This window comes from Ceratotherium simum, chromosome 8, assembly GCF_057802395.1.
Source record: "Ceratotherium simum simum isolate JZ-2026a chromosome 8, ASM5780239v1, whole genome shotgun sequence".
NCBI lineage: Eukaryota > Metazoa > Chordata > Mammalia > Perissodactyla > Rhinocerotidae > Ceratotherium > Ceratotherium simum.
In genome coordinates, this window is record NC_141907.1 from 29993364 (window position 1) to 30007108 (window position 13745).

General features: G+C 35.8%; 1 protein-coding gene across 5 annotated transcripts in view; it reads right to left on the reverse strand.

The window, feature by feature from the left end:
- Positions 1 to 13745, reverse strand: part of ARAP2 (ArfGAP with RhoGAP domain, ankyrin repeat and PH domain 2) — a 181495-nt gene that overhangs the window by 143212 nt on the left and 24538 nt on the right. For 4 of the 5 annotated variants that reach the window (XM_087434170.1, XM_087434171.1, XM_014786696.2 and 1 more), the window contains exons 3-6: positions 13274 to 13332; positions 12106 to 12182; positions 11299 to 11390; positions 9456 to 9809 (exon numbers count right to left, since the gene is read on the reverse strand). In XM_087434170.1, the coding sequence (XP_087290296.1) occupies positions 9456 to 9809; positions 11299 to 11390; positions 12106 to 12182; positions 13274 to 13332 (582 nt within the window). The remainder of the gene's footprint in view (positions 1 to 9455; positions 9810 to 11298; positions 11391 to 12105; positions 12183 to 13273; positions 13333 to 13745) is intronic. The other variant, XM_087434169.1, reaches the window with a different exon arrangement.

Here is a 13745-nt window from a genome sequence, read left to right on the forward strand (position 1 = left end):
AATTCCACTGTAATTATGTAAAATTAATCTACTACACACAATTAGAGGTTGCTAAAGGACTTTACAAGTTTTCTCCAACCTAAGTTATGCCTTTCCTTTAAACTTGAACAGCTTAATTTGTTTAGTAAATGTTTAAAAAAAAAAAAAAAGACAAGGTATAAAATACAATGTCACACTAGCCTGTGTTCCTACTATCACATGACACAAATTAGATCTGCACTAATGATGAATTATTACACAGAGAAAAGACTTTAAAGCCTCAGTCAACAAAGAACTTATTTGGCAGAATAATCTTGGCAATGAAAACAGCAAACACTTAGCTAGTGCTTTGTTCTAGGCACTGTTGCAAGCCATATACAAAGATTAATTCATTTAATCCTCAAAACAACCACATGAGACAACAAATATTATTATTCCCATTTCACAGATGAAGACACAGAGGCACTGGTAGGTTAAATAATATGCCCAAATTATGCAACTAGTAAAGAGCATATCTGGGAGTTAAATCCAGGCGGGCTGGTCCCAAAGTCTATGCCCTTAACCACTACACAAAACAGATTCTAGTCCATTTGATGGCAAGGCATCCTGGACATCCCTCTAGGCAGCGATAACATTTGACCTCTACCCATTTTATATGTGAGTTCAATTTTGCAAAGTGCTTCAGAATTCCTTCAGGAAAAAATGTAAAGCAGACATGGAACATATTAGCCTAGGTTTTATCCTCTTTTGTTTGTAGGGTTCTGAAGGGAAACATTTCTTTAAGAAGCTTTTTTAGAATAATGTATAAGGCTCGTGCAGTGTTATTGAACGGATTTCTGTAAACTCTTCCCTTGAGCTCTGCTAGGATAGGTGGTGTAAAGTTTCAACTGCTTTCATAAATACAGCCTCACCACCTGGTGTCAGTTTTTGTTGTCACAAGATTGTGTATCCTAAAAATTCTTTTTTAACAACAGTATATATACAAACAATTAAATCTCTATTTACAAAGTACTGACACAGAGGCATTCCTGTTTAATTTCATTCCCAAATGTTAGCAGGGTTTTTTTAAAAAAAAGATTACATCTTTTAGCTTAAAAATAAAATTTAAAAATTGAATAAGCATGCTAACCAAAGATTTTAATTTAAGGTGGCAGAGGCTACAAATTGCCGTCTTGAAACAGCACATAACTGGAGTAAAACTCGAACTAAGTCAAGTGTATAGTTTTTATTAATCATGGTAGTTAAATCATCACAAACATACTTCTCAGTCATTCTGAACGATATCTAAGAAAAAGATATCATCAACATGCTGTTCCAGATTCATCTGCCTTGTTCACATAATCCTAAAGAATTATATGCATATTTTACCTTATTCTCTGCTCTAACCCTAACTAGACTCAATATTTTTAGAACTACTATAATTTCTAAAAGTATATATTATTGTTTATTTATCTAATTACTCATTTTTTTCTTTAGCTAATTATCTACTTTAATTACTCTTTTAAGTCTGAGGCTTTTAAATGATGCAGTATTAATTATGAAACATTCTGTAGCTACAGATCCAAGGAATTATTATAATATTTCTATAAAATACCAGCACTTTTCCATTTTAAAGTGCCTTTTCTCACTTTTAAGCAAACCAAAATGACAGTTTCCAAGATTTTATGAACCAAAATGAGTTGGGGTCAAAAAAACAAAAGCAAAACAGAAAGTCTCTGAAATCCCAGCTTCCATGTCTGCTATACCTAACCCTTTAAATGAGGAAAAAACATTGTTATTTAATGTAAAATTCCAACTGCTAAAGGACTTTTGGAAGTCAATGATAAAGCTTGAATTTTAACGTGACTACAATTTTAACAATATTTACTAAGAGCTTAGTGCTTACATGACATGGTATATGAAAAGCTATCTTAAAAGATTCACACCTCTTTATTTTATGGAGTCACACTCTGAAAAAAAAAATCCAACATGAAACCAGCTTCTAGTTAAGATGATCAATTAAAAGCCTGCATTTATCTCTACTCTTTCCAAAACCTCAAAGGATTAAAAAACAAAAAATAAATCAATACCTACAAACCAACATTGACCAGAGAAGTAAATGATAGTAACAGTATTTAGAAATCAGGAAAGCAGAAGAAGGGATAGGGACTGACTTGGGAGGCTTCAGAGTGCTAACTGCCAAGCCTACAATAGACCAAATTGAGAGGAAAACCAGTTTACCCAAAAAATCTCAGAAAGTATCAGAAGATAGAGGCACCAAGTAACTCTAGAAGTGATTATGAAGGAGAGGAGGGTGCTGAGAATAGGAAGATTTGTTGAAAGGCAATTGAAGAGAGAAACTTGAATCCCTCGCCACTCCATCCCAGAATCCCTCTCTCACTTCACACTGCTGGAAAAGCACCCCTCCTCTTCCTCAACAGAATAGTAGAGTTTTATTACTGGAAAAGAACAAACAGCGCATCTCTGGACTGGGAGATTCAGACATGGCTGAAGGTAGTGGACAGTATTAAAAACAGCAGAATCAAATAAAAGTCTACAGCATAAACATTTATAATCAAAGTCCACTTTCCCTACTAAGCTCCCAAAAAGCTGTTTACCAGTCTTATTACCCTCTAGAAGGAGATTCATTTAAAAGATACCGGCATGAGGAGTCTCCAAGGAAACATATATGAGGAAAGGCCTAGCAAGATCATCTTACAAGAAACAGAAAGCAACACCCATCAGAGCCTGTTCTAATCAGCTTTGTAGTATCTCACTTTAAAATGAACAGCCCAAGACTGACAAAACATTGGAGGAAAATATCTCTAAGGTAAAAGAGAAGGAAGGACCACCCCCCACAAAAAAAAATTTTAAAGTAACAAATTCTAGAAGAAAAAAAAGCTTCAAAAAACATATTAATGGGGCCCGCCTGTGGTGCAAGCGGTTAAGTGCGCATGCTCCACTGCGGCGGCCCCGGGTTCACCTGTTCGGATCCCAGGCGTGCACCGACGCACCGCTTGTCAAGCCATGCTGTGGCAGCATCCCATATAAAGTGGAGGAAGGTCGGCATGGATGTTAGCCCAGGGCCAGTCTTCCTCAGCAAAAAAAGAGGAGGATTGGCAGATGTTAGTTCAGGGCCCATCTTCCTAACCAAAAAAAAAAAATTAATATCCTCAGAGAGATAAGAGAATATATTGTGTCCATGGAACAATAACAGTATGCTATAAAGATCAGTCAAAAGTAAGAAAGTGCTTCCTATATTAAAATAGGAAAACAAAAAACAAAACTAGGTTAGAAAATACAAACTAAGTAAGTTTTCTTAGAAGGCTACAGGATGATGAAACTGATACATGTATGGATTTTGGTTACTTCATAGAATTATAGTTCTGAGGAAGAATTTTGGGATAAAGGAATGATAAGTACATAAAAACTAAGCAAATCGAAAAAAGTCAACTACTATTAATTCCAAGGAAAACTCAAGGTTGCAAATGAAGGAAAAATTAATCATAATATGCTATATAGCTCATGTGAGCATTTACTCAGTCATAAGAATATAAAACTAAATACAGATATAACCTAAATATTTTAAATAAGTACATTAAAAGGATGATTAGACAGAAACTGTGTCTACGCTAGAAGGGGGGCTCACAGGGACAGTGGTGAAAACAAATAAACATTACATGCTATGGTAGTAGCACTTCAATAGTTAATTTCTAACACTGAAAAGTCAGAAAGAATCAGTATAAAAATATTATTAAGTATACAAAGTAAATATCAAAAGAAACTACTGAAAGAGTTGAAAGTAGCCACTTCTTGTGATAAAGTGGAAGAGGAGGAAAAGTTGCTATTTTTTTTAATAAGCCACACAGAACTTTCTGACACTTTAAACTATGTGCTTTTTATAGCTGCCAAAAAACTTAATTTTGAAAGTTTACTGTGAACACGTGATTTCTTTACCTTATATTTCCCAACGTTAAGAACTGACTAGAACTCACTTGCAGTAAAATTATCAAAAGTCACCTGAAATAAAATGATGCTCTTCTGAAGAGAAAGAAAGTGAGGTTTATCGAGCCCAGATTAAGTGTCAGGCCCAACGTGATCTACTTTTCCAACTGATCCCACAGAGGAAGTCTTGACCTTACACTTTTATGTGGGAAATGGAGGTTCTGAGCCACCGAGTCACACAGCAAATGAACGGTAGCTCATTAGAGAACTCTAATTTCACTCTGTCTGATTCCAACACCCTCATTCATTTCTCTGCAGCTAGATTGACAAAGAAATGAGTCGTGTGATTTTAATAAACACTAAAGCGACGAATTTTTTTTTCCCTCAAACTACAAATAAAATATTGAATCTTTCTATCTGCTTGGCACAGTCTTTACAAGTAATGTATGATTTGAGAAACGGCCTACTAGTTTGCCAGTATAAAAAGAAACTTTTTATCAAAGATTTAATATTCAATTTTCAGTTCAACAAAGTGATTGATACAGAACACCCTGGTCAGCTAGAGACTTGTCAACTTTCCACTACATTTGCTTTTCAGTGAAAGGCCAGCCACAGACAGCACTGCCAGGAGACTTGAGGTGCTCACACACCTGTGTACGAGGGTGGGGAACTGTTTCACTAAAGCGGCCTTGGAGACTCTGGGCCCTGGCTGGGAAACTAGTCACTGATAAAAGACCAACGGTATAAGTTCTGATCTCCCACCAAGTCATGGGCTACTGGCTTCTGGGTGATCTGACTCCCAACCACTGTCTGGGAGTTGACCTTTTCTTGGTATTTGACCACTGGCTTTTTCATTTCCCCTAGCTCTCTGTTCAACCTGAACATGCAATTCACCAGCAGTTTCTCCCTCCTGGTCCTAGAGGCCAACCTTGCATCTTCCAGAAAACAACCCCAACTAACCTCTGCTATCCATCTCATAGACTTCAGAACCTCCAGATATGGCCTCCCTCAGGGCCTTTTCAATCCCTCTAGCCAAAAATGTCTTTCATCTAAAAACGCCAGTTAAAATCTTATCAATTTTCCAAAGGCCAATTGAACTGCCACTTCTCCTCCCTGGAAGGTCTTTGAAGAAATGTTTTCTCAACCTCTCTGTAACCTCACAATTCTGTACTCTGTGGACCTTTCTGTACCAATTATTATACTCTGTCTTTTGGGTTTATTTTTATTGGCATATTTTTTCTGCCCTAAATGGAAGATACGAACAAGACAAGGAACACACGCCATCTTGCTCATCTTTGGATTCCTCCATAAATTCTTAAGTATAAATATTATATATTCAAATTGCTGAGTTAGCCTCATGTGTTCAGCTTCTGCTATCCCAAGCTAACATTACCACACAATGCTTCTCCATGGTTAAAAAATTAATAATTTTTTTTTTAAAAAAGAGGAATTTAGCTGAGTAAGAAATAAAGTCCTAAAACAACTTGTCAAGTAAAATATGAATTCCTCAAGATACCTCACAGTTTTTATAAACATGCTCAGTGCATTATGCTAAACACATAAACATCTTTAGAAAACAGCAAGTTAAAAAAGTCAAAAGGATTTCCTTGTCGCAGATATTCCAGGATATTTCAATATGTGCATCTCCTAGAAGAAGTATAGTACAGTACCTTCAACCATGTTCTCTTTACAGCAACTCACAGGATTCTTCTTCTGAGTTACAAATTTGGGAAATGCTGGAATAAATTATATCCAGTCTTTCATATTTGCGTCTATTCAGATTTGCTGAAAAGTTTGAGTTTATTAGTCACAGCTAGGAAAGGGAAGGGGGAAGACTTGGTTTTTTATCCTCAAAACCCAGTTTTTTAAAACAAGTACCATTTGTTAAGTTTTTCATCTGCTTGACCTGTTTGAAACACTAATAACAGATCCAAGTTCAACATTTCATCAAGTTTCTTCAATACAATTTTTAAAACCAACAGTGTCAGGCTATATTATAATTAGATCATTCAAATATTTAAATAGATTTTCATAATTTAAGCTCAATTGGAAATTTTTCAGTATTTCTTTAGCTGCATGATGTTACACAATTATTTTCTTACTAAATATTTGGCAGTTTTCACACACCGTGTATTGATTCAGAACTGGCATTTCCATTCCAAAAGCAAATAGACACTCAATCATGTGAAATAAATCCAGATTATGAATTTGATTATTTTGTTTAATGTCACTCATGACTGAGGATAGTTTCAAACACTATTTGGAGAGGATAACTGAGTGTGGCTATTTGTTTGTAAACTGTGTTTTGACAATAGATGTCAGTGACTTTCAGGGGGAAACAATTATAAAAAGAACACTGCGAGTCCCCTGCTCTGTTAATGTGTACCAGTGCTATCAATGGCACCTGCAGATTTTCAACCAATCTAGTGTTTAGAGTTCAGTTTTTATCACAAAATCCCTATGAATAAAACAAAACTAGCTATTTTAGAAAAATTAAAAGAAAAACTATGTTAAATGCTAGGGTTTTTACTGATTCATTCAACAACAAAAACTAACAGCGTCTACCATGTGCCAGGCAATGTTCTAGCTGCTGAGGATACTGCAGTAAACAAAAGCCAATATAGATGACTGTCCTCATGAAGCATACATGAAATAAATAAATCATCAAGCATACGAGCCCCGCAAAGAAAAATAAAGTAATTAAGGGAGGGATGGGGTGCTGGGAGAGAGGGGCAATCAGTGATCATTTTAAATTTGGAGTTCAGGGCCTCAATGCAAAGGAGACATTATAGTAAGAACTTGGGGGAGGTAAGGTATAAGCCACGTTACTCTCCAGGTAAGAGCAATCCAGGCAAAAAGAAGAACAAGTACAAAGGTCCCTGAAGAAGGCTCCTGCTCCTTATTACTTCTATATTTAATAGAATAATAAAAAGTAGTTTCCCTATTTTGTGATCTATCAGGTTACAACTTTCTATTTGGGGGAGAAGAAAGAAGCTGGTATAAGATTTTAGCCAACCCTCTCATCTACTTTATGTCTCTATGGCCCACAGGCCAAATCTGGTCCATTATCTGTGTTTATAAATCAAGTTTTATTGAAACACAGCCTAATTCACTTGTTTACATATTATCTGTAGCTGCTTTTCATGCTACAACTGAATTGCTGATCTCCAACAGAGATCATATGGCTTAACGATTAAAATATTATCTGGGGCCGGCCCCGTGGCTTAGCGGTTAAGTGCGTGCGCTCCGCTGCTGGCGGCCCGGGTTCGGATCCCGGGCACGCACCGACGCACCGCTTCTCCGGCCATGCTGAGGCCGTGTCCCACATACAGCAACTAGAAGGATGTGCAACTATGACATACAACTATCTACTGGGCCTTTGGGGGGAAAATAAAAAAAAAAAAAAAAAAAAAAATATATTATCTGATCCTTTATAGAAAAAGTTTGCTGATATCTCCTCTATAGAATTCAGGATGCCACCTAAATCAGTCCTACCTGCACCAGAGAGACTTGTGACCATGAGTTAAAGCTCAGTAACCTCACATTAGCAATGGGTAGGTACCACTCTGTCTAACTAAGGAGCATCTTAAACACCCTCACAATAGCCTACAGAGTCTAATTAGGAAAAGGAAAAACTCGCATTCTACTTCTGGTCTAATAAATACATGCTTTTTGGCCAGTTACCCGTATTTCTCTCAAGTCATACCAATACAATCATGTAGAAGAGTTTTTTAAATTTCTTGGTCATACAACGAGCTCTTTTGCATACTTTCCTATCTCCATCCATCCTGGTATCCAGGAGAAAAATTTCTAAGCCAGAAAACTCAATTATTTCTCGTACACTGGAAAAATATAAATCTTGGAAACTTACAGCATCTAACCTTAGGCAGGTTCAGAAAAGAAAGGCTGGAAAGTCTGAGTTCTGATAAAAACACAATGGAAATGTTCTAAGTGTCCCACCTTCACCAATAATGGGAGGCTTTCTCAGTGTGCCTACAGCAAACATATCAACCCTGTAAAGAGTGAGGTACCACCAGAGATCACGCAGGAAACCACAGCTGCTGGGGGCTCTGTCTGCTAAATCTTTAGGTACTCTGAAAGAGCACTAGGATCTCCCTAAACTTTAATTTTACAGAAATGAAACATCTGAGAATATTCAAGCTCACTGTTTCATTCCCCCAGTGTGTATATTTGAGCGCTGACTCATACCTTTGCTACTGGACTATGCATCTACCAATAATACTAATGACTGATAAAGAGTAGACACAGCTGACTACTTTGTCATCCTAATGTAACCAGAAAGGAGTGAGACGGGCCGGCCCAGTGGCTTAGTGGTTAAGTGCGCGTGCTCCGCTGCTGGCGGCCCGGGTTCGGATCCCGGGCGCACACTGATGCACCGCTTCTCTGGCCATGCTGAGGCCGCGTCCCACATACAGCAACTAGAAGGATGTGCAACTGTGACATACAACTATCTACTGGGGCTTTGGGGGAAAAATAAATAAAAAATTAAAAAAAAAAAAAAAAGGAGTGAGACAAAATAACTGATACTAAGAAGTACTCTATTTTGGTCTATTCAACATCTAATTTGCTAAAAGTAGGCAATCGTATAAAGTATTAGCCATACACTTAATAACCATAAAACTGTTGGAGTTTTTTTTGTTTTCTTAAGAAATGTAATTCCTGCTCCACTAGTCAACTGATGCTTCTTCTGGTCATTTTTTTACTAATGAAATTTATTTTAGGTCACACCAAGGCTTTCTAGAAATGATGCACATTTTGGGGGGGAACAGTAGAGAAAACCAGCACATTGTAAGGACTCAGCACATAACTACCTAAACATGAGGGGTTTAATCCCAAAATAATATAATAATTCATGAGGAACATTTCAAGTAAATATTTCAAAAAGACATCTAAAAACCAGGATGCCAGAAAACAATTCTAATTAAATATAATTCCTCCCCAAAGATTTCTTAATATTGTAAAATGCTTAAGGGACAGAAGTTTCAAAGAGAAACAACAAATCGGTTTTAAAAGTATAATACTCAAGGGACTCTGACCTTCCATGCAACAAACAAAAATCAAAACAGTATATCAGTAATAGTGAAGCCCCAAAGCCAACAATGCAGTACTTTCCCCTAACTACAATAAGCCTTGTATTCCCAAACAGAACACTGTTATCATATGAGCAAAGGCCGAACAGTGTGGGCCGCGTAATACTAACTCCATCTGTGTTGTTTTTCTTTGCTACAAACTGGGACACAGGATAGTGCATTTTGTTGCAAAGTTAGAAATTAACATTAAGGATCTAGATGTGAAATCATAACTTCTAGTTTTAATTTGCTATTCAGAACCTTAACCCAGCATTCCATACAGCACATTGCACATACCCCTCCTTATGACTTCTTATGCATTTGCCAAGTGTATTGCAAGTCCCTAAAAATTCTATGTGTATGCATGGGAGGGGGGTGAGGAGCGGAAGCAATCTAGCAGGTTTAGAAATGGATAAACTTGAAGTTTCAAAAGTCTGCTTATGAAAAAAAAAGAATACATACCCTTGAGGACAGAGTTTGTCCAGCCATCCCGATTTAACCTTCCTTGCAGATGATCCATAAAAACAGGCATAGGGAGATATTGTAGTTGAGGAAATGACTGATGAATCAGCATTTCCACTTGTGGAGCTTGACGGATAACTGTGCCTATTAACAGGGTCTAAATTCAATGCTTTCTGAGTCCTAGATTTAGACGCCTTTGAATTTTTTCTTTTCAAACTCTGAAAGCATTCTTCTACTGTTGAATATTCTGACTCAGAAGCAGAGTCTATGGGAAAATTGTTTTTGTCCTCTCGAGGTATCCAAATATCTTCCACTTTGTCCTCACTTATATTCTCCGTCCTGTTATCGTATATGCTAAACGGAAAAGAGTGGTATGAACATTTCAAAGCACTATATGTCATTTAAGCCACTGGTTACTTTTTAAATTTATAGACAACCAATCACAGAAATTTAAGGCTAGGAAAACCTTAGCGTTTAATTAACCCATCTGATAATTTTTAAAGCTCTTCCAGAAAAATTAAATAGAAATCTCTCATTATCCTAAGACACATTTGAACACTACTGGAAGTAGCATATCTTTTCCTATGTATCACTTAAACTGATCTGTTTATTTGGGGGTTTGAGTGCAGTCGGTAAGGATGGAGATTGACTGTATTCTTTGCCTCACAATTTAAACATCTTCGCCAGCACTATTAAGTGGCCAGCACAACCTCTCTTTCCTGTGCAACATCACAAACCCCTAACTCATCTATTTGGAGATCTTACTTCCAACTCTTTGCCCCTTCTCTGGCTCTCCACTAATTGACTCCAAAGACTCTATGTTCCATCAAAATGTAATAAAACAGGGAATATGCCTAACTGGTCAGAGTTTTAGGATTATTTTGCAACGCTAATGAGGAAAAACTGCACCACGTTACCTAGTAAACAAGAAAGGACCAGGATACATTCAGAAGGTAAAAGCTGTATAACATGTAAGATTTACTGGAACGCATTCATAATGGCTAAGCATGTTGCTATAGATTTAAGGAATGACAAATAGATTCACTCAGCCGTTTATGTATATAATAAAACTCAACACAAAGAAGTTTTTGCTAATCAATGAAACAGATACGCCTAGGGGTCAAATTACACCCTTCTGGATATAGTGTTCTAAAAACCATTACTTCCTTAAAGAATGATTTAACCTGGCCCCTTTCACATCTTGCACTGTAATAGGCGCGTATCAAATGCTTACCGAAGATACTCAATTATTCACTTTCAACTTAAGGAAACCCCTAACCGTGTTAGCCTTGGAAAATGAAGGATAAAATAGAAGAAGAAACAAATGATAGGTAATGATGCAGTACACCAAGTCCTAATAAAGCTGAGAGAAAAATAAAATTTAAGTTGGTGCCTCTCAAACTCTGTTTAATTTCACATATGATCCAAGTAACTGGACAATTGTCAAGCCACTTGTCAATGCTGAACTTCTAATAAAAAGGATACATTACATTTGTACAAACTCAGCACCTTACATAGTGACATTTTTTGCACTGTCCTTTCTCCTTCATGTTAACATAACTTCTCCTTAAAGTGCAATCATAGTCACCACATATTTGCCACTTTGGGGAAGGAAGAGTGGTTTCAATCAGGAAAAGACAAAAATAATCTGCTAGAGAATATCACTATATATTTGATTTACAGACTTTAAATTTAATTATTAAAATGAGCTCTGTTATCAAAACATTTAGAAAGATTTGAACTTACCAATGTAAACTATTTTCTTAGAAATATAATGTAAGAAGTCAACTTTGTATAAAATTTTATTCGAAAGAATTAATCACCATCAATCATGACCTCATACCTCGATTTGACCAAAAAAGCGTTTCTTCCAGTAGTTGCTTCCCCTTTGAGCTTTTCTTCATGGGTCCAAAATTCATTCTTTATAGACTTCTTCTATAAATAAAACATACACTTTTTTTACTGTAGCAATACTCTACAAAGAGCTACAATATCTGGGATTAGTTTTATCAAACAAACATCTAATTGCTTAAATCAATTTTCAGTAAAAATAATTTAATTAAGGAGACTATATTAAACAGTGGTCTTTTGATGCCTTTTTCAATAATGTTATTTAAATAATTAATATTATTTCAACTATGAAAAACAGAAGATGCTAACCAAGAACAAAATTCATTTACTTTTACTTCCCTGCTTTCTTTTTAGTCTTCCAACTTCTCTTTTATCAAAACCAAGAAATAAAACAGCAAAAAAGTACAAGTACTGGAGAGGAAAGACTGAGTAATAAGCTGAATAATTAAGAATAGTTAGAAGTCTGTACTTGAGCATAAGGCAAAGCAAAATCTAAGGGGGTTTGTTTTTGTTTTGTATGGGGTTTTTTGGTCTTTTTTTTAAAAGTAACTTATCTTGCGGCATATTTTAAAAACCCACTATCTGTATTCCTGAAATTGAATTGAAAATGTGTTTTTATGATGTATATTTAAAGTCATAATTTACCATGATTTTACTGAACAGAATTTTACTGGCTGGAAATTTCATTCTTCAAATATAACACGTTCTTCAAGCAGCTTATGGGAAAATGAAGAGGCAAACACAGGCAGAGGAGCAAAGAATTGAATGTGGAAAAAAAATTAAAATGTATGGAACTAACCTTGGAATTTTCTAGTTTCGGGAAGAGAAAGGTCTCTCCATAAGGAAGTATGGAAGATGAATTCTCCTCATTTGAATCTTTCGGGGAAATTATAGGATGAGAATGGAAAGATGTAAATAATGTAAAATATTGTTACAAAAAAAAAAGGCATGTGTTTATTTTATAGCAAAATCACTTCAGCTTTATTCTCTGCAAGTCCAAAATTATGCTCATAATTCTTACACCAAAATCAACTCTCCCCATGGTGTTCTTGATGTAGCACTCACTGTATCTACCCCTCACTTCACAATCAAGACATATTACTCCCTGTTTGTTAAAGTGTGATGTGTCATATATGTCCTTGCTAACCTCGAAAATCCACATAAACATAACCAAGCACACTTTCCACGTACAATGGAAATTGTTATGGTGCCATTTATAATGTTAAGTCCTAAATAAAAGAATAGTATTAACAGCAGAAAATTAAGCTTAATTCTATTACAATTTTCAATAACCAAATATTAAAAATTCGTGAACAGCTAAATGTTATATCACTCAAAATGCCAGAATCCACTTAATATAATCCCTCTAATACCACACCTACTACCACACCTGTAAATAATTTATTTCAAGAGAATTTCGACCATCCTTGAATTACACTGTTCTATAGGAAAGAATTCTCAACACTTGCATTTTCTTCTATGGCACTTTTTTTGTAAAGGTTCAGTGTTTGCCATTTTATTGTCAAGAAGAATGTTCCTGAAGTTGTATACGCAGAATTTTCAAAAAGAAAGAAAAGCTTCTGTCAATGATCGATTTACCAAAGAAACAATGTCAGCCTTTTCCTGTTACCATGGCAAAATTACTTTCCATAAATCTATGTCTTGTAGCTCAGACTGTCAGACAGCACTTAATTTAGTTAAACGCCTTTGACTGTGGCTAATGATAAATGAAGCCTGTACAAAAAAATCTTTTTATATTAGCATGTGCAAATTTCCAGGAGTCTTAGTATATATTACTGTCTTTTACTCACTCACCTTTAAAAGTGTCTGAAATACCACAAACCCTAGCAGACAGTTATTCTCATTATTCCACAGGTGGGCTGCCTTCTCGGCCACGATTTTAACACATTTAAGACTATCAAATGAGTGCTAACTAATTTACGGAGACTTTAAATGCTAAGACTCACTTTGCTGTGTCACAGATTTTCCAGTTGAGGTAGTAGCATTTCTTCTCTCTCGGAAATAGCTTAAAGCAAAGGGAAAAATAGGTTAAAATAGATAAGTAAAAATAGTTAAGTTACTCTCTTGAGTGAAGGATTAATTGTAAAGACACACATTCTTTTGGGTAGAAAGACCAATATTCAAAAATAAGTTTGATTTTAAATAAACAGAATGGTCAAATTCCACAAAGTGTTTTTCTAAATAGCCTTAAAGGAAGAGATTTCATTGGATTTTACAAGTGTCTGCGTCTCACATTTATAATTCACAAAAGTAAATGAACGTATTTGCCCAATGCTAGTATGCACATAATTTCAGCACTGCTAGCCATACCCTTGTGAGCAACAAATTTTCTAAATAGATTTTAGTATTTATGTAGCTTTTTGTCATTAGCTTTATAGTTTTGAGTCAAAAATTTGTCTGCCTCTATAAGCATAATAT